Source organism: Nycticebus coucang, chromosome 15 (genome assembly GCF_027406575.1).
Source record: "Nycticebus coucang isolate mNycCou1 chromosome 15, mNycCou1.pri, whole genome shotgun sequence".
Lineage (NCBI taxonomy): Eukaryota > Metazoa > Chordata > Mammalia > Primates > Lorisidae > Nycticebus > Nycticebus coucang.
This window is the reverse complement of record NC_069794.1, coordinates 77600679-77621073: the sequence shown is the minus strand read 5'-3', so window position 1 is coordinate 77621073 and position 20395 is coordinate 77600679. Positions and strand designations below refer to the sequence as shown.

Here is a 20395-nt window from a genome sequence, read left to right as displayed (position 1 = left end):
AACCTGAGATTAGGTAGAGTTAAAATGGCTGTTAATGGTTCTTAATTAGACTTTGTTTTTGGTATACTCATAGACTAAGTATTTTGGGGTCTAGTGATTTTAAAGGACTTAATAATTGAAGGTGGATTGACAAAACCAAATTGAGAGCCTCATGTTTGAGAGTTGAGTGGCTTTGGGAAGTTTCTGCTAGAAACTAACTGCATCTATTTCATTTGCTTTGGCATAAGAAAATACTTCCTTTCACCTATGAAAAGATGATAAATTTGAGAGGCTTTAGGACAAGAAAAACGGCAGATTGCACGTTTGGAGAGAAGTTTTGTGAAGTAAATTAACACTAGGTAAAGTTCTGCCTAGTATCAAATGGAACTGGCCCAGAACCTGGATGCTGCCGCAAGTGTTTTGGGCTACTAGGAGGGAACGTGGCTCCAGTGCAGCCTTCCAGTCCCATCCAGTACATGATGGTTCATTGGTATTAAATTGGCTACCAGCCTCTCTAAGGGAGTTCCATTCTCAGAGTTATTTACAGCAGTGTGTCAAGTTTCTGTGACACAGATATCTTGGCATCTGTGCTGGCACCAGTCTTGATCTGGGCTGGTGATCACTTGTTGACCTTAAAATGTATGGCTGCCTCCATTGTATGTTGAGCTAGGCAGTAAGCCAGAACTTCACAGCCTTAAGATCTTGAACAAGCACGCTTTCCTCTATAATAAAATGGCACAAGTAATACCATCTTGTAAGAATGTTGTGAAACTTAACTGGGGCACATGTAATATATACCTTACACAGTTTATGACAACAATTCTCAAATAGTCTTGTCTAGAAACATGGGCTAAAACCCAACTGTAATTTCTCAACTAGTTATTGAATGTGCATCACGCAAAGAATATCATGTCACTTGTTTGCAAGGATTAGAAAGGTTTTTTTTTTTTTTTTATAAAAACAAAATATATATAAAATGTTCTTTGGGTTTGGAGAAAGGAGTTATTAGAGGAATCCTATTGTGGTTGAGAGCTCAGGCTCTTGAGGCAGAACACCATCACACCCAGCCCCACCCAGGTGTCACCTGTGCTTCAGTGTCCTCATCTGTAAAGTAGGGATCAGCTTGGAGGTGTCTCACGCTGTTACAAGGATTAGGGCGAAAGCAGTCCATAAACGTTAGCAATCACATATGTATTCAGCACATTTATTGAGTCCCTACTCCAGTTACCCAGAGCACCAAGTTGAATGAGATTTTGTGCAGTTCGGTGAGGGAAACAGGCACATCCGTAGTTCACTGCCAGTGACACAGAGAATTGAGAGCCATAATGTGAACATAAACAAGGTGATGTGGAACACAGAAAGGGTGCCTAAGTCACATTGCTGGGCAGAGAAGGTCTTGAGAGGAAGTAACACTTAAGCTGAGCTTTAAAGTAGAATTGAGGGTGATTTAGATCAAGGAGCCAGTAGAGACAATGGTTTTCTAGATTTAAAGAAATCTGTATGGGAGGAGGCACAGTGGGACCAGAGGCACCATGTGTCTGGGAAGTGTGGTCACAGTACACTAGTCCATTTGAGGCAGGGAAAGTAGGATTCACATTCCAAAGGGCCTTGTTTATGCAGCTAAGGCAGTGGTTCTGAACCTTCCTAAGGCTGCGACCCTTTAATACAGTTCCTCATGTTGTGGTGACCCCCAACCATAAAATTATTTTTGTTGCTACTTCATAACTGTAATTTTGCTACTGATATGAATCATAATAGAAGTATCTGCTATGCAGGATGTATTTTCATTGTTAAAAGGGGGTTGCGACACATAGGTTGAGAACCGCTGAGCCAAGGAGTTTGGATTTTCCTAAAAGTAAACTTTTGAAGCATTTAAAATGATTTCTCAGAATGACTTTTGAGGAAGATCATCCTAGCAGCAGCATAGAAGGCAGAATGGTGATAAGAGCCAAACTAGAAGACCGAGGCCACTGAGAAGGGACTAGAGCCTGCACCAGGCTTTGGGAAGTGGGGTGGGGCACAAAACCCTGAGGCAGAAGCAGGAGGGCGTGCTCCAGAGGGACTCTGCTCTTCCCTCGCATGTTGGTGGTGTTCAGGGTTCTGTTCTGGCCATTTGGTCTCAGTGAGATAAAGTGAGCTGCTTCTCGGTGAGTTACTGCAATTACATAATGTGCAATTCAGTTCAGGGGTTGGTATAGCTAAGCAAGGGGATGCCTATACTGAATGGTACATTCTGGCCTAAGTTGTGCCCTTACCGGTTCCCCTGGCTTCATTTGCCATCTGATGACAGTGCTCACCCAGCCTTTATCTCTACCTAGGTCCCCGGCTTCAGGCCCTGTCTGTGTGCCTCCTGGACAGCTTTACCCTAGATTTAGAGACACCCCACACTCACCTTGCATGCCCCCCTGCCTTGAGTGATTGACTTCCCTACAATGTCCCTGGCCTGCTTGACACCACCTGCACCTACATTCAGATGTCCAAGTCCTGTCAAGGCCTCCTGGACCTGTCTGCTTCTGATTTCTTCAGTCCGTTGCCCTGGTGAAGCTGCTGTCCCCTGGGTCTTCTCACAAGCCTTTCTGCCTGCACAAGTCCATTCCCCACGGTGACACAGTGGCAGCTTGCCCAAGGAAATGTGTTAAATAAATACATTAACATCCCACATTATTAGTATTCATACAGGACACATAACACGTACTTTAACATACACGGGATGTTTTCTATAGTGGGCTTGGTTCTAAATGTTTCAGACTCTAAGTACTGTGTTTCATAGGACATCTAGACCCAATCTTGAAATTAGGACTTAATGATTATGAACTTAATTAGTATTCCATAGAATATTGCTGCCTCGCTAAAATTTGATGTTCTATGATAACCATTTTATTCTGCACCTAAATGTTCTAGGTGAGGACACAGCAGAAATGCTTGTCTCTGCTCCCCCAAATAGGGAGCCCCAGTAAGAAGAATGGAAAGCTGGGAGAGCCTGGCACCTGGCATCCAGGTCATCAGGAGGTTGATGTGGGCTGTCAGCTGGGCTGTTGGCTAGAACAGCTCCACTGTGGCCTCACAGACCTCCCCACGTAGTCTCCATGTGGGCTGACTTGAGCTTCCTCACCAAATGACAGCTGGGGTCCTAGAGGAAGAATCCCAAGAGAAAAGATGGAAGCCCAGGGCAGTGTTATGATGGCCCCTCCGAAGTCATAGTATCACGTCTGTGGTAGCAGTCAGTCAAGGTAGCCACAAAAATCTGCTCTAACTCAGGGGGAGTGGACCTATATCTCATCACGTAGTGGAAGGGCTGTGAGGACCATCTTTGGAAAATAATTGGCCATAATCAGTATCACATTTCTTATCTTCTTGATCTGGTAGAGGAAACTTGTCATCTAGAGGAAATACGGGGATATTTATTTAGTAAAAGCTTTTTGGTCATGCCCCACATAAGAAAATTCAGGGCTGGGGTGGGTGGCCCAGAGGAAAGAAAGGGAAGAGGTTCTAGGCCCTGGTAATGCCACCACAGGTGTTGGGAGCAGGCTTAGGTGTGTAAGGAAGTTCATAGTCACAGGTCTTTATTCTGTGGATGAGTCTGGAGTAGTGCTGCTATGGGCACAGAAAGTAGAAGCAGGGAGAGGGCGTGTGACCCTGCACATGGCATCGCACACACCTTTAACCTTTTAGATAGAACTCCCAAAAGGGCACCTTTGCCTGGTGGCAGCCCACCATGAACTCCTGAATGTGGGGCCACAAGTTAGGGGTGCTTCAGAGAGGCAAGAAAGAGTGTGGTTTGAAAGTAGTTATCTCTCACCTTTTGGTGTCACTTGTCACTACAGAGCTCTCTCTTCAGTTTTATTGATCTGTCTAACCCTGTTCTTCAGACCATACTGTTTTAATCACTGTGGTCCTCCATGGCCTAACTGCATCTTACTAAAAATAATGACAACTATGTTGGAGTGCTTCGTGTTTTCTTGTGTGACTGTCGTGTTACATTTCAGAAGGGAGTAAATAGAGACATTGATTTTTTTTTTTTCCTTAGGACTATTAGCATTCTGTGGAACATGCATGCTTTTTAGATTCCAGTTTGGGGAATGCTAATCATATTGCTTTGAAAGGTAGGCTTGGATTAACCAGGGAGGAAGTCAGATGCCCATAGCATTTCCTGAGTGCTCAACACATGCTGGCTAGCATTGGGCCACATGCTTTCACATGCATCATCTCATTTAATCTTCTCTTCAACCTTTGAAGTAGGGGTTATGATCTGTTTCCTGGAGAGGATCAGAGAGGTTAAGAGACTGGGTTATAATGAGTATCTAACACGTACCAAAAGATGTGCCAATTGCTAGGGACAGGAAGTTACTTCTACCCATATCCTATCTTCCTGTTGAATTGGACTGCTCAATGGACCCCAAAAGTAAAAATAATAGTATTTACGGAGTACTTTCTAGCTGCCAGGAGTCATGTTTGGCACTGAACATGAACTCATCTCTCCAGAGCACCACTGGATGGCTTTCTCTTGCAGGCATGCAAGTGGTGCACTCGGGACTCGGACTCGCGAGAACCCAGGATTGGAGTGCAGAGTCTGTATAGCAGACACCTAAGCTTTTCTGCTTGCTGGGCCTAGAGCTGGCCATTTCCCCAACCTCATTTCCATTTATGAATGTTCCATGCATCCTGCAAACCTCTCTGATATGCCAGCGTGTCACTAAGCCCTTCCTGGTTCCTCACCTGGATGATGGCCTGGCTCAACCTTCATGGGGGTGGGGGCCACCGCTGGGTTGTAGCTCTGGAAGCACATAACACAGTGCTCTGCAGACGGAACAAATATTTATCGAATGTGTTGAATTAACTCAGAGGGGCCAAATCAATACCTTAGAAGAGTTGAGCAAAGGTTGGAACCCACCATCCTGCACAGACGAGAGATCCTCTTAATAGTACAATGAGAATGTATGAAGCTTCAGATTAGAAAGAACTGACGTGAAAACTGGCCCTGTCACCAGCTGTGGGTGCTCAGGAGCTTAGTTTCCTCATTTGGGAATTGTGAGATTTATACATAGTGTAAGATGAATGCAATAAATGTATAAAAAGTGGCGACTAAAATGCTGGGGCTAATACCACCCTCTTCCCTCATCTCCCTCATTTACTCAACAAATATTTATATACTTTCTTATGAAGCTTGAGGCTCAGTGCTAAATATTGTGTTTATTAGTTTCTATGGAATTTGGTATTTCTGGGTCTAGGCTGGGAGCACCCCAAGAGCACCAAAATGGAGAAATCTTCACAAACTTGTGAAGCTGAGTCAATGCCCATCTGTGTTTTTATGAGGACTCATACTGCACTTACAGTATGGACCGACATCATCCCCCAACACTGTTCATTATTGACATTGACTGCTGAGGGCTGATTCTTCTGTTTATAATAGGATATTAACTTTATAAGCAATGTGGGACTTTATCGGGGTTTCAGGGTGTTTGGATAACTCAGCCAGCGTCTTTGGTCTCCAGCAGTCACTGTGGAGTCAGGAGCTCTTGGCCATTCCTCAGATGACTCAGCCTTGGGGTGAGAGAAGGGGGTGTGGGTGTGAGAAGTGGGGTGAGAAGCCCACACTCATCCTTGGGGTGTGGGCTTCTCTCTACAAGCCCTTTTAGGGTGATGACATGGGCTCTACATGCCTCTGAACTTGTTTCTGCTGTTAGGAGACTTTCTCCAATTTGATGTTTTACGCATCTAATTCCACTATTACTACAGGTGGGTCTTGTTGGATTCAGACACTGCAATGGCTCCAAAATCAGCGGCAGAGTGGGAAAGTTATCATTTCCTTAAGGATGCAGAATGGACTATTACATAATCAATAATACTGGCCCCTTGATTAAAATACAAATTCAATTTAACTCAAAATTATCCTCTAGTTTGCTGTTCTATAAAATGAGATTACAATAATAAATGAATGGACCTCTTGGATGAAGCAGATAATGCTGGCATCCATGGGCTCTGGAGAATTGACTGATTCCACCAGATTTCTTAGGAATGAAATCTTAGGAAAATGTGTTACTAATCCCAGTACTTGAATCACAGATCCTATAGTCATGAAAGGCTAAGAGATAATGTGGCATCATGGAAAAAGCTTGGACTTTTGGAATTAGATACTGGATTTAGATACAGGCTTCTGTATTTAACCAGCAAATAATTTTGTTTAAGTTACTTAATGTCTCTGAGTCTGTTTTCTTACTAAAAAATATATAAAATAAAACATTAAGAAAAATGAGGATAACAGTGGCAACCTCATAGGGTTGTTTTTAGGTTTTCAGGTCATGTGGATGTACATAACAATACTGAGCACATATTAGGCCCCCAAGTGTGTGGTAACTAATAATATTACAAGTTCTTCGTACACTACAGAAGACTGTTCAGATTGGCCCCCAAATCTGAAGGCTCTGTTTGCATGTTAGAAAGAGATACGCTAACCCAGTGGTTCTCAAATTCCACTGTTCATTAGAATCTCCTAGGAAGCTGCGTGGAGTCTCAAAGAGGTGTTAACCCTGCTTGCAGGGGAAGTAACATGCCCTTCAGACTTATTAATCCAGAAACCTTCTTGTGACAGCCCTCAAGGTAATTGTTTTCTGAGACACTGACATGTGCTGGAAGTGATTTTCATCTTGTTAATTTATAATGGAAAACAAAGCTGTCAAACGGTCCACGTATTGGTGCTGGGCAGGACGGCATACTCTCTCATTGAGTGAACGCCATGCTGGATCAGCAGAATGACTCAGAGCAGGGGCAGTGGTTGTGTGGACAGCGTGTTGCCTCCACCCTTTGATACTGGGCTTTGGGAATAGATAGTGCTGAAAAGGTTGAAGAGACCGAGTCTCTAAATTCTGCCCCAATATAGCCCTTCCTCCCCTTTACCTCCTCAAGACAGGGAGGTCAAGGCAAATATGCTTTTTTATACCAATAAGGTCCAATAAAGCCCTACCAGCTCATGCAAACCAGGTGGAGTGAGTCTCTTCACAGAGGATCCAGGGGTCAAACAGCCTCTTTGGCCAGTCCTCCAAGCCCACACGTCTGTCTTTATATGGGAGGCAGGACCTATCTGGGAAGGGCCTGCCTGCTGGGGAGAGCTGGGAACCTGAGACACAGTGGGTTGGGCCATCTGCCACTCCAGGTCACCTGGGGTGGGGGAGACTCCTATGTAGGGATAGACTGAAGCTCCCCTCGGCAGGTGGAGGAAAAGATGAAGCAGAACGTCTCGGGAAGGGCAGTCCCATCTAGGGGCACTGGGCTCCAACATTTCTCACATTTTGGTGGTGGTGGTGGTGGTGGTGTTAATCAGGCCCAGGTGATGTTCAAACTCACTGCCTCTGGTTTCTCACATTTTTTATTTTTTTGAGACAGTCTCACTCGGTCACTCTGGGTAGAGTGGTGGGCACCATAGCTCATTAGCAACCTCAAACTCCTGGGCTGGAGCAATCCTCTGTCTTAGCCTCCCAAGTAGCTGGGACTACAGGCCTGTGCCACCATGACCAGCTAGCTTTTCTATTTTTAGTAGAGACAGGTTCTCGATCTTGCTCAGGCTGGTCTTGAACTCCTGAGCTCAAGCAATCCACCTGCCTTGGCCTCCCAGAGTGCTAGGATTATAGGTGTGAGCCACCATGCCTGGGCCTCTTTCTCACATTTTTAAAAAACATTGTTTTTATTGATAGTACAACTACTACACATAAACTTGCATTGAAGTGTAGGTACAGTTTGATGAATAATTATAAAGTGAACACCTGGATAACACTGCTTAGGTCAAGATCCAGACTAGAACTGGTGCCCTGGAAGCCCCTAGGTGTGTCTCCCTGGCCAAACTCTCCCTATGCCCAGAGTAACTGTCCCCCTGACTTTGGAACAACCATCTCTTTTCCTTCCTTTGTAGTATGATCACTTAGGTATATATACTTAAACAATGTACTTTAGCTTTGCTCATTTTAACTTGATAGGAACGGAGCCATACTGAATATATTCTTTTATCTTCTTTCCCTCAGCAGTGCTTTTTGAGATTCATCCACAGCATTATGTGTGACTTGAGTTCGCTGATATTTTTGCCTCAATATAGGATTCTTGTATGAATATGCTACCATTGCTTATTCAAGTTTCACTGTACATGGGAAGTTGGATGTTGTACAGGTTGTTGGCATTGAACTATGCTGTGATGAATATTTTTGAGTGTGAGTTACCGTGTACTCATGCTCAAGTTTCTCTGCTGTCTGTGCCCTGAGTTGGAAGTTCTGAGTTTTCATATCTATAATGTTAAAGATAATGCCAGACTGTTTTCTAAAAAGATGAGTTGAGTTGTCCAAATCTCTTTTATCCTTGCTAACTTTTTGTTAATTGTTTTATTTTTTTTTTCTTGTTTCTCTACTGTCTCTGCCTAGAGTCGGAAGTTCTGAGTTTTCATATCTATAATGTTAAAGATAATGCCAGACTGTTTTCCAAAAAGATGAGTTGAGTTGTCTAAATCTCTTCTATCCTTGCTAATTTTTTCTTTGTTAATTATTATTATTATATTATTATTTGGTAGCGTCACAGCTCACAGCAACCTCTAGCTCCTGGGCTTAGGCGATTCTCTTGCCTCAGCCTCCCAACTAGCTGGGACTGCAGGTGCCTGCCATAATGCCCAGCTAATTTTTTGTTGCAGTTTGGCTGAGGACAGGTTCGAATCCGCCACCCTCGGTATACGGGGCTGGTGCCCTGTTCACTGAGCCACAGGTGCTGCCCCTTGTATGTTAATTGTTGAGAAATCAGTATCAAAATTTCCTACTGCACTCATGGATGTATATATTTATCATTTTAGTTATTTTTTTTTTGCTTTATATATTTTGAAGCTACACTATTAGATGAATAAAATTGCTATATCTTTTTGGTGAATTGATCGTATTCAAGAAATAATTTTGACTTACAGTCAAAAATGTCCCTAAGAGCAGTCAGTGCACAAAGCCAACAACGCCAAGCAACAGCCCCAAGTGGGAAGCTGTCCACATGTTATCATTATGCAGTGACCCTAATTATCTCTGCTAATGCATTTTGCCTTTAAGCCTGTGTTGTCTTTCTAAACTTGTTGCCTCCAGGATTTTGGGGAAAAGAGACGGAGAGAGTGAAGCTCGTTAGAGTGAGCCATGGAAAGCAGGAGAGAGGGGAGCAAGGCTGCTCCCCAGTAAGAGTCCCAGCCCCTCCCTCTTCTTTTTGGGATGGCATCTTTCATCCTCTGGGCTTGGGGAAGCTGAGAATATCCTCAGTTCTCTCCCTCTTGGGGAATGAGGCAGGGAAGTGAAGCAGAACCTTGAGGACAGCCACTCATACCTGCTGGATTTCAGGAACTCAGCGACAGACCCACTGTGTGCACCCATAACCCCACCACGTGCTCACTCACCATCCAGAGGAGTTGGTGGCCAGTGCCTTCCTCCCCTGCACTTATGCCTTTCATGTTGATTTTCCTCAAAATCTGGGTGGGACAGGGTAGGGAGAATGCTCTCAGGTGCCAGATGAGGGTGTTAGAACATCCAGCTTAGGAGAGAGGGCCAGATATTTGTTAATTTTATCATTCTTTTATTAACATACATGTTAACCAGTCAATAAATATTTATTGAGCACTGTTATGCACAGGCATTGGGCCATCTTGCATTTCCTAGTTACTGTTCATAGGTACTAGATAAAATCTGTCCTTGAAAGGTCAAAGATGGTCTCTGGTGTCTTGCAGTGGCCAGGAAAGCCTTGGCCAGGTAGCAGGACAGGGTAGGACGTAGGGCTCCTCATTTCCTCAAACTTTTCTCTTTACAAATTGAAAACCTCTGGACATTTCTTGCTACAGGATAACTCTCTTCTTCTGAGAATCAAGAAGGCTAGTGACAGGGAAATGCTGTCCTGAAGCCACCTGGGGACCCCAGTTTAAGGGGAACGCATAATGAGAAGCCTGCTGCCACATGTCTCTGATTCTTTACCCCCAGCCTAACACAATGTTAATCAGTCTTCCCAACTGCAGTCAATTTAAGGTTAAACCAACTGCCAATGGCCAGGGGGCCTCTAGAAGGCTGGAGGTTTAGCAGCCACCATGTAACTGTGGGAATAACTAGGACATTATAACTCTGCTGCCAAAGTAGGGCCCTTTTGAGTGTCAAAGTGGTGCTATATGTCTACTGGAGTACCTGCCGTGAACCACGACTGCCTTGGGCGAACTGGGATGTATGGTCACCCTTTCTGGAATGGAGATATTCCTAAACACATTGCAACCAAAAAATTCCCCCTGTTCTGGGAACATAACCCAGAAGTCCTGCTGACCAATAGGAATCTTTCCAAGACAAGCCTGCCCTCTCTTTCCATTCCCTCAAGAGCATTCTGCAGGAGAACATCCCTACATGCTGGCTTGAGACAACTTTGTAAAGCTCCTTTGACTTCTGGGTCACGGGAGGAAAAAGAGAAGAGGCATGCAGTGTCCCCCCGGAGAAACGGTAGCCAGGCTGGACTCTTGGGGACCCTCTGCAGACAGGAGGGCAGGAGGGAGGCCGTTCTTGCAGTTTGGTGGGGTCAGAACACAGGCCTGTTCCCCACACTGACATTTTCTTCCAAGGTCAAGAGTGTGTTTGGGCTTTGCAAATGTTTTTGCTGAAACGTAATTTGGGGGATGTTCCAAGCTCAGGCATTCAGTTTCTAAGTATGCCGTTTCCTGTTTCCATGCCACAGGGAGGTTATTGGCAGTCTCTGTAGAGGAGGATCTTTGAAAAGGGGAAGGCATTCGTGACAGCAGAGGGATTGGTTGACTGGGCTTTCGTGCCGAGCATCCCGGCCTGGGCTTGGCATGGGGAGGGACACATTCTAGAAAGTTTGTGGACCTGTGGAGGAGCATCGGGAAGGGGGCAGGTAGGACCCAGAGCCCTGCAACTGAGCCGCAGGTGCTTAGACCACAGAGGAGAGGAAGGAAGCTGGATTTGGATTGAATTGCAGGCTGGCACCACCACTGTGTATGCGCAGGTGGGTCACATGGAGGACCTGGCTGCCCACCCGACCCACTGGTGGAGCCACCGCATGTGGTCAGCCACTCAGCAGAGTGTCCCATCTTCTCAAGTGGTGAAATCCAGCATTCTCCTTGGAGTGCAGAGAAAACTGGTCACTGGAGGATCTGCCAGGCTGATGCAATGGCAACAGGGGAAGCTCTGCAGTATGTTCCCAAAAATGAAAGGAAAAAAGCCAGAAAGACTAAAAGGAAGGGTACAGCACTAACCATAATCATCACAAGACACAGTAGCAAACTGTGCATTCTCAAAAGCAGGATTTCAACTCATCCTCACAATCAACCCTCTGAGACCGGTGTCTTTATCCCCATATTTCAGACAGGGAAACAGGCATAAAGAGGCTAAAGTCACTTGCCTAACACTGGACCATGACACTAGCTGAGGAGATCTCCATGGATTCTGCAGGAAACAGAGACAATGAGAGTTGCTCAGATAGAAATGTCTGTGGGCTGCCACCCCCAAGCCCCACAACTTTGCCAAGTTGCTCCCCATCCTTTCCCCTTTTTCAGTAGGAACAAAACTTCACCTGCCCCAGGCTAGGCCATCTTGAGGGACCCTTCATCTTTCTCTAGTGGGGCTGCCCCATCAGAACTTGGTGCACTCACATCTCCCCCATGGGGAAAAAAAATAAAATAAAATAAAAATACAGACAAAATCCTTCTTCTTGAGTCCACTTACCTCCTCTTTCTCTTTATCTCAACCCCACCACCACCGCTAAACTTCTAGCAAGAATTTGCCTGAGCTCTCTGCGCCCAACTCATGGCCTGGGGCCATCTGCATTCTGCCCCATCAGTCCTGCAAGCTCATTGATGGTCTCATAACCAAAGGGGGCACCCACCTCTGTCCTCATCATGCTGTCTTCTCAGCAGATTCCAGCACCCTTGGCCACTCCTTCCAGGTCGGAATGTCCTATCTCTGGTTTCCCTCGGGCCCCTTCTCTTGATTTTCTTTCTCTTCCTCTAATTGCTCCTTCTTGATGGCTTTGCTCCTCTTTCTGTCCACTGGCAGAGTGCCCAGCTAGTCTGGATGAGTCTGTGAGGGTGTTTTGGGACGATTAGCGTCTGATGCGGTGCACCGAGTAAAGCAGATGGCCCTCCCTCATCCAGTCCCTGGACGGCCTGAGTAGGGCACAAAGGCAGACCACAGGGGAGTTTGCTCTCCCTGCCTGACTTTGCACTGGGACATCAGTCATCTTCTGCCTTCAGACTCAGGCTTGACTAGAACTTACACCATCAGCTCTCCTGCTTCTCTGGCCTTTGGACTCAGGGTGGAACTATACTGTGGAGTTCCCTGGGTCTCCAGTTGACTTGAGGCAAGAGAGTAAAAGCGGAGCTAAAGATCTGTCCTGGCCACTCTGTACAGGCATTAGCCAAACAGTCTGTAACGCTCCCACCTCTACTGTAGCAGATGTCTCTGTTATCTGTATATTCTTCCCTTGGTATGCTCTGGCCTAGACAGTAACCTTGTAACTTCCTTAACCTTCCCTCGCCTCTGAAGACAGGTAGCCCGGTGTCAAGGGCGTGGGCCAATCTGACCTTCCCTTGAGTCCCAAGACCTTCATGTTTGTCACGTCCCTCACATCCTTTATGACTCTCACGTGCACCCTACCCCTAAAAAATGTATAAAAGAGAGGCAAGAGATTAAGTCGGTGGGCTTGGTTTTTGGGACACTAGTCCACAGAGTCTCCCGGCTGGAATAAACTTGCCGCTTCCTCTATCAACTGGTGCCCGGAGTCTTCTGTCTGTGTCGGTTTTCCTTACAGACTGATGATAGACCTTGGGACTTCACAGTCTTCACAATCACACGAGGCAATTCCTTTTTTTTTTTTTTATTTTTTTTATTTATTAATAGTTTATCACTCATATTCATAGCTCAGGAACACGGGTCAGTGACAAACGTCTACGTAAATCAGCCCAAAGAAATTCTTTATATTCCAAAATCACTTTATGCTCTGAAAGACACCAGCCTTCCTCATCTCCTCAAAATCCTTCATAGAATCATAATTTCTGTAGAAATCTGCATATGTCTTCTTTCTTGGTTCAGCCACAGCATACTTATAGAAAGCTGCAACCCCCAGGGATACAACAAATGCTCCAACAATATGAATCCACAGGCGCCTGGCCAAGAGGCCATGCATCTGAGGTTTGGCCAAAGCTCTGGAAGCCATGGTAGTCACTGTCCTTGATGGGTATGCCAACCTCAACGCGTCCTTCCCGGCTGAGGGACACAGGACCAGCTGGCAATTCCTTGTAATGAATCTCCTTATATATGAAACAAATAAATATGTATATGTGTATGTGTGTATGTGTATATATGTATATATATCCTACTGGTTCTCTCTCTGGATAACCCTGAGTAAAGGACCACCGCAAAGGGCTGTGTCCCTGGTGGTCTTCACTCCTCCTTGCTCCCAGAACATCATGTCTGTAGTAAGAGAATTGTGTCACATTGTCATAAGCCTAATAAGTTCCTTGAAGGCACAGATTGTGTCTTATTCATCTACCTAACCCATTACAAGTGCTCATAAAATATGAACAGACTAACTACAAATGTGGATACACAAAGAACCAAGCACACTGTGTAGAACCAGGAGTGATTCTCATCCACTGCTCATGTGCTCCTCCCTTTAGCAATGGGCAGGACTGCTGTTCAGGCTACGGATTCCCCTCCCCCCCACCTCCCACTCCCAGTCCAATGCAGCAGGTGAATCTTGCCCACATCCTCTAGCTGGCTATCACAGCAGGGATGTGCCAAGGGCACCTCACACTCCCGCTCACCCTAAGGCTAAGGCTTTTTTTTTTTTTTACCTTCATTGCTATGGTTATAGTTTTTAAAAAATCTTTCATACTTTTTTTGGGGGGGGAAGTGGCTTTTTTCTGTTATATAATTCTTTTTTTTTTTTCAGATTAAAATAAGGGTGCATATGATTGGGTTACATTCTTTGCATTTGTTAGGTAGCATCATTGTAGTTGAGTCCTTCACCAGAAGGTGAACCATATACTCCTACATTGTAGCCATTAGATGGGAGCTCATTGAGTCCCCTCCTCTCTTCCCCCACCCTCACTTGAATTTAATTGTATTTTTCTCTACTGTGGGCCTCTAGTTGTTCACCTGCTGGTTTCAAATTAGTGTTGAGTAGATAGGGTGCTTGCTTTTCCATTCTTGAGATACTTGACTAAGGAGATGGTTCAGGCAAATACAAAAGATGTAAAGTCTCCAACTTTGTTATGACTGAATAGTATTCCATGGTGTGTGTTTGTGTGTGTGTCCCCTAGCAATGGGATTATGGAATCAAATGGAAGGTTTACTTTTAGCTCCACATCCACACCAGCATCTGCAGCCTTGGGACTTTGTGATGTGGGCTGTTCCCACTGGGGGTAGGTGACATCTCAGGGTGGTTTTGATTTGCGTTTCTCTGATGACTAGGAATGATGAGCATTTTTTTCATGTATTTGTTGGCCATTCATCTGTCTTCTTGGAAGAAGTTTCTATAAATATGATTCAGCACATAAATAGAAGCAAATACAAAGACCGTATTACCCTCTCAATAGATATAGAAAAAGCATTCGACAAAATTCAGCATCCTTTTCTGATAAGAACACTTAAGAAAATAAGCAATGATGGGATATTTCTTAAACTGATAGAAGCCCTCTACAACAAACCCACAGCCAATATCATACTGAATGGAGTAAAATTGAAAGCATTTCCACTTAGAACTGGAATCAGACAAGGCTGTCCATTATCACTACTGCTATTCATCACAGTGGTGGAAGTCCTAGTCAATGCAGTCAGTCAAGACAAGGATATCAAGCATATCCAAATAGGACAGAGGAGGTCAAACTTCCACTCTTTACCAATGATATGATATTATACTTAGAAAACCTCAGAGACTCAACCATAAGACCCCTGGAAGCTATCGAGAAATATAGTAATGTCTCAGGGTATAAAATCTTTCATCTATTTTTGTCTCCACATCACATTTCACTGCTAAAATGGAATCTTTTTTCCTGTCCAGAAAGGCAAGTATTCAAGTTTTCTTACCTAATATACTCCATAGGAATAGGGCCTGTGCTGGGGCCAGTCCCCCATGCTAGACTGATTGCAGTTGCATGAATTGGCATTTCTTTTATTTATGCCTTTTTTTTTTTTGCACTTGTTTCTCCTTTTGGCCAACTGATCCTACATCTCTCAGCTTTCCAAAGATAATCCTCAGGCTTCAAGCCATAGGGTCAGGACTTCACCATCACAACTATAGGATGTGAGTTTCCTGCTACTTTCTGAGAGCAACCTTACCTGAACAAGCTGCTTAAAGTAGCTTCTTTTCCATCTTCTAGCTCAGTCCCTCCCTATCTCATCGTAATTGTTTCTTTATTAATTTATGTACTAACATTTCTCTCTTATTTATATAAAATTCAAATGTAATTAGACAAGCTATACTTTATCTGTCATCCATAATTTAGGATAAATCTAACAAAACATGTGTAGGACTTGTATACTGAAAACTATATAATACAAATGAAAGAAATCAAAGAAGACCTAAAGATATAAAAGGCATGACAAGCTTATAAATTCCAAGACAGAATGTAGTAGAGTTGTCTATTCTTCCAACACTGATTTATAGATTTTATACAATTCCAGTATATATTCCAGTAGGATTTTTTTTATATATAGACAAGCTGATTTTAAAACTTATATGAAAAGGCAAAGAAACTAAAATAGCTAAAACAAGTTTGAAACAAAAGAATGAAATTTGAGGAATCACACTGCCTAATTTAAAGGCTTACTGTAAAGCTGCAGTAAATACAACAAGCTGGTATTGGTGAAGTGATAGACACAAATCAATGGAACAGAGTAGAGAATTCAGAAATAGACCCACACAAAATGATCGGTTGACTTTTTACAAAGGTGTGCCCACCTATGCCCAGCTAAATTTTTGTAATATTTTCTTTGTAGAAATGGATCTTACTAGGCTTCCCAAGCTGATCTCAAACTCTTAGCCTCAAGCAATGCTCCTACTTTAGCCTACCAAAGTGCTGGGATTATAGAAATGAGCCGCTGCACCTAGCCTTTAGTTTCTCAAGGGTTAAGCTTAGATTATTTAGTTGAGAATTTTCTTCTTTCCCAATATAAGCATTTTAATGCTATAAATTTTCCTCTTAGAACTGGTTTAGCTGCATCTCACAAGTTTTGATATGCTGTATTTTCATGTTTGTTCAATTCAAAATATTTTCTAATGTTTCTTGAGACTCATTTTTGACCCATTATTTAGAAATGTGTTACTTAATTTCCATGTGTTTGACATTATCCTAGTTTTTTTTTTTTTTGGTTGCGGTTGTCATTGTTTAGCAGGCCTGGGCCTAGCTTGAACCTACCAGCTTTGGTGTATGTAGCTGGTGCCCTACTCACTGAGCTATGAGCACCAAGCCTATCCTATTCTTCTGTTATTTATTTATAATTTAATTCCATTATAATCCATAGTATGTAGGATTTTAATTGTTTTAGTTTTGTTTCATGACCTGAGATGTAATCTATCTTGGTGAATATTTTATATACATTTAAAAAGTATGTAAAATTTGCTGTTGCTTTATGTACTCTTCTTTTTTTTTTTTAAGTGAAAAATGGGTTGCATTTATTTGAAACTCAAGGCAAAGGCGAACTGAGTTTTACTGATCGCTGGCAACAGAGCAAGACGTCATCTTTTAAGAAAGAATAACAAATGAACTTAAGTCTACCTCTCAAAAAGAAAACTTCAGATGAGTTGACTATATTAAAAATACTTTGTTTTATCTTAGGTCTCATGATCTGAGCGCACATCCTCTCCAGAAAGGAAACCACACCACAACCTGTTTATCTCAAATAGCAACATTTAGTCTCCACATGTTTGTGTTGACGTCAACAAACATCAACAGCACTGGAAAGACGAACACACAGGTCACAGCCCTTGTACCTGCTGTCTCGCAACACCAGTTGCTTGTAGCATATCTGCAGATCCCACTGTAGGGACAGGGCCCCCGTCCCAAGGGGCAGCAGGCAGTGCCCTAGCATTTCTTTGCTCCCACAGTGTATTCATATTTCCTGCTAGGATGTAAAGAGAAGGGAGTGACTGCAGAAAGCAGGCCCTTCTCATCCTGACGTGGCCTTCAGTCCTAGAACCTCTGCCCCCGCGCCTCCCAGGACAGGAGACTGCCCTGGCAGATTTCTCTTCCAAGTGCAGGGATGCCCCGAACATGGACGTGACAGTAGTGTTCAAAGATGATGAAACAATTCTCTGTTGTTAAAGTTGAACGGTAGACTTTTCTCAAATTAGAAATCAACGTTAAACTGCTTCCATGACACTTTATCATACAACATCTCCTTTTGTGAATTAGCAATAGAAAGAGCTGTATGAATACTGAATCAATTTGCAACCAAACCAGAAGTTACAAAGCCAAACAACTTTACACTAAACAAATGCTGAAAATAATTACTACTGCTTCCTTAGTTTATTGACTACCTCAAGAAAAAAATTTTTTTTAATTTATTTGTAATGGAAAGGAAAAAGAATAAAACACCGACTGCTCACCAGTGAAGTGGCTGGTCACTGACACCAACAACTGTCCTTGCCCTAACAAATGTAGATAGATGTCTTCCAAAAACACATTTTAACATAGCCACTGCAGAGGGTCACAGGAGGCTGCCTGGGTGTCAGACCAGCACCTCCCACGTCAGGGAGCTGCTGCTAGAGAACATGCTGCAGGCGGCGGACAGGGAGATGCATGCCTGAGAGGCTCACCCATGGGGTCCCACCCGGACCATCGCCCCACAGGGGCAGCAGTGAGCACGTCCAGGGTCAGCAGCAGGAGCCCTCACTGCCTTCCAAAATCAAGAATTAGGTGCCAAACGGATAATCCTCAAGAGGGACTTTTCTGCTTAAAAGTAAAAAAAAAGACACAAAACAGATCCTCTCTGTGTTCAGTAAAAGAAAAGAAAACACCAGACACATACTTTCAGATACAAAGAGAAGTTCTGAAAGGCTTTGTAAAAAAGGGGGCCGGCAGAGGGAGGGGAGGCCTTTACCCTCAGCAGACTCCTGTTCCTTTAACCATAAACATCGGCTGCCTTTATATTTAAAACAAAATAATGTTTTTGTTGTTGTTGTTTTGAGACAGAGTCTCACTCTGTCACCCTCAGTAGAGTGCTGTGACGTCACAGCTCACAGCAACTTCAAACTCTTGGGCTTAAGTGATTATCTTGCCTCAGCCTCCCAAGTGGCTGGGACTTTGGTTGCAGTTGTCATTGTTGTTTAGCCAGACCCGGGCCAGGCTTGACCCACCCGCCTTGGTGTATGTAGCTGGTGCCCTACTCACCGAGCTACGAGCGCGGAGCCAAAAAATTAATGTTGTTTTAAACAACTTTGATTTACAGATGGTGGACAAAAGACCTTTTGCCCTTATCCTGAAATGCCCACAAAATCAAAAAGAGAAAACAGGAACACAAACCAGAAACGCCGAGGCATCAGCAACCACACAGGGCTGGACAGCAGGGACTGCGCATGACACCGGGGGTGGGGGTGGGGGTCCCTGGGGCAGGGCAAGGCAAGGCAGGCTGGAGGGGGCTGCTTCACAGCCTATAGAAAGGGCACTTAGACCCCCAGGTCCCCGTCCCTCCCCCAAAACACTGAGGAGTCTTGTCAGGAGAAGCTGACCTGCTCTCAAGAAAAGATATTTGGAGGCCCTGCACAGTGAGCCCAGCCGGCAAAGCGCCCCCCAACCCCCAACCCCCGGTCCCCAAGGTTGCAGATAAGTGTGAATAACACATGAGGACACAGAGGCCCCTAGGGGCAGAGAGAGGGCAGGCTGCTAAGGGGTGGCAAGGCAGACACACCTGCTGAGCGAGGGGCTGAGCGGAGGGAGGTGCTGGGGGCTCATCTGAAAAGAAAGACGGAACTTAGCAAACCCGAGAACTGGCAAAAAAAAAAAAAAAAAAAAAAGAGCCAGAGCCCCTGCCAAGGGGGGCCAGGTGAGTGCACAGGAAAAATCCACCCAGAAATAGCCGGAGGGGCTGGACAGGGGCAAGGATGTCCCAGGCGCTGGCTTTGAGCTGGCTTTCCAGCCGGCTTTCCTGCCTGGCCCTTCCCTTGCCGGCCCAGCTCCTTCCACTGTCTGGCTCTGGGACACACTAGAGCTTCCAGCTGCGCCCTGGCCACTGTGTCCTGGGAGGTCACCATGGGGAGGCTCTGATCACATCATGGCTGGTTCCAGCAGATTCCACCTCTCCCAGACTGGGCCAGCCAACCACAACCAGACTTGGTTTTCTCTCTTTTTCTTTAAACCTTCTGGTTCCTTTTCTTTTTCTTTCTCTGTTTCTCCTTTTTCTTTTCTCTTCTTTCTTCCTTTTTTTTTTTTTGGTGAGTTATCAGGATAATGAAGGCCACAGGTACTGCTGCTTATCAGAGGTGCTGGTGCGGCCTCCTTAGCTGACAGCACTTTCAGAATTCTCGATTATCCACTCGATGGCAGCCCATCCCTTCTTCGCATTGGACGAGGTTGTGTTGCCCGTCAGACTTTCCAAGCAGTTGCCGAGGCTGATGCCCTTCACGGTGATGATGGCTTCCTGGGTGAGCACCGTCAGTTCTGGGTTCCCCGGATGAGGTGTATACACCAGCCTCTCATTAACCGACACCAAATTTGTGAGCGTGATATTGGTGGAACAGAGTTCCATTTTCTTTTCTGCTGGGTCCACAGAATGTTCTTGGATGTACGTTAAAGTCTTACTGGTCCCCAAAATCACTCCCACCAGGCCGGGCAGCCCCCACTCGGTGCTGAGCAGGTGCAGGCTGTGCAGCCGCCCGCGGCTGTCCACGCGGCGGTCCAGCACGTCCACGCCCACCATGCTCGGGTTCATCAGGTTCGGGTACTTCCGTGTGGCCGCCTGCGCCACCGTGTCCCACGGGTGGCCGAACACGTGCTCGGAGCTCCAGATCCTCATCTGCTTTGTGTACTCTTGTATAAATGTCAACTGGACATAGTTGGCGGTATTGGTCAGGTATATCATTGCTGAATTTCCACTAGTTCTGTTTATTAATCAAGGTGTATTAAACACTCTATATTTGTGGATTTGTTTATTTTTCCATTTAATTTCACCAGTTTATTGTATTATGAAGCTTCGTTGTTAAATGTAGACACATTTAAGATCATTATGTCTTCTTGATTAGTTGACCTTTTTATCATTATGTAATTATTTTTACCTCTGATAATTTTCTTTGCTCTGAAGTCTACTTTGTCTGATTTTAATATACATGCTTAGCTTTCTTTGATTTGGTATTTCAGTTTTTATCTTTTTATTTTTACTTATATCATTCTATTTTTAAGGATAACATATAGTTGGGTCCAAATTTTGAAAAT

General features: G+C 44.5%; 2 protein-coding genes across 2 annotated transcripts; both read right to left on the bottom strand.

Annotated features, from left to right (window-relative positions):
* Window positions 1-12951: 12951 nt before the first annotated feature.
* Window positions 12952-13179, bottom strand: LOC128566607 (cytochrome c oxidase subunit 6C-like). The gene has a single exon (XM_053563508.1). The coding sequence runs from the start codon at window positions 13177-13179 to the stop codon at window positions 12952-12954; it is 228 nt and encodes a 75-aa protein (XP_053419483.1).
* Window positions 13180-19111: 5932 nt separating this feature from the next.
* On the bottom strand, window positions 19112-19979 carry LOC128566606 (PRELI domain containing protein 3A-like). Its single transcript, XM_053563506.1, has one exon. The coding sequence runs from the start codon at window positions 19977-19979 to the stop codon at window positions 19464-19466; it is 516 nt and encodes a 171-aa protein (XP_053419481.1). The 3' UTR covers window positions 19112-19463.
* Between the last annotated feature and the right edge of the window lie 416 nt (window positions 19980-20395).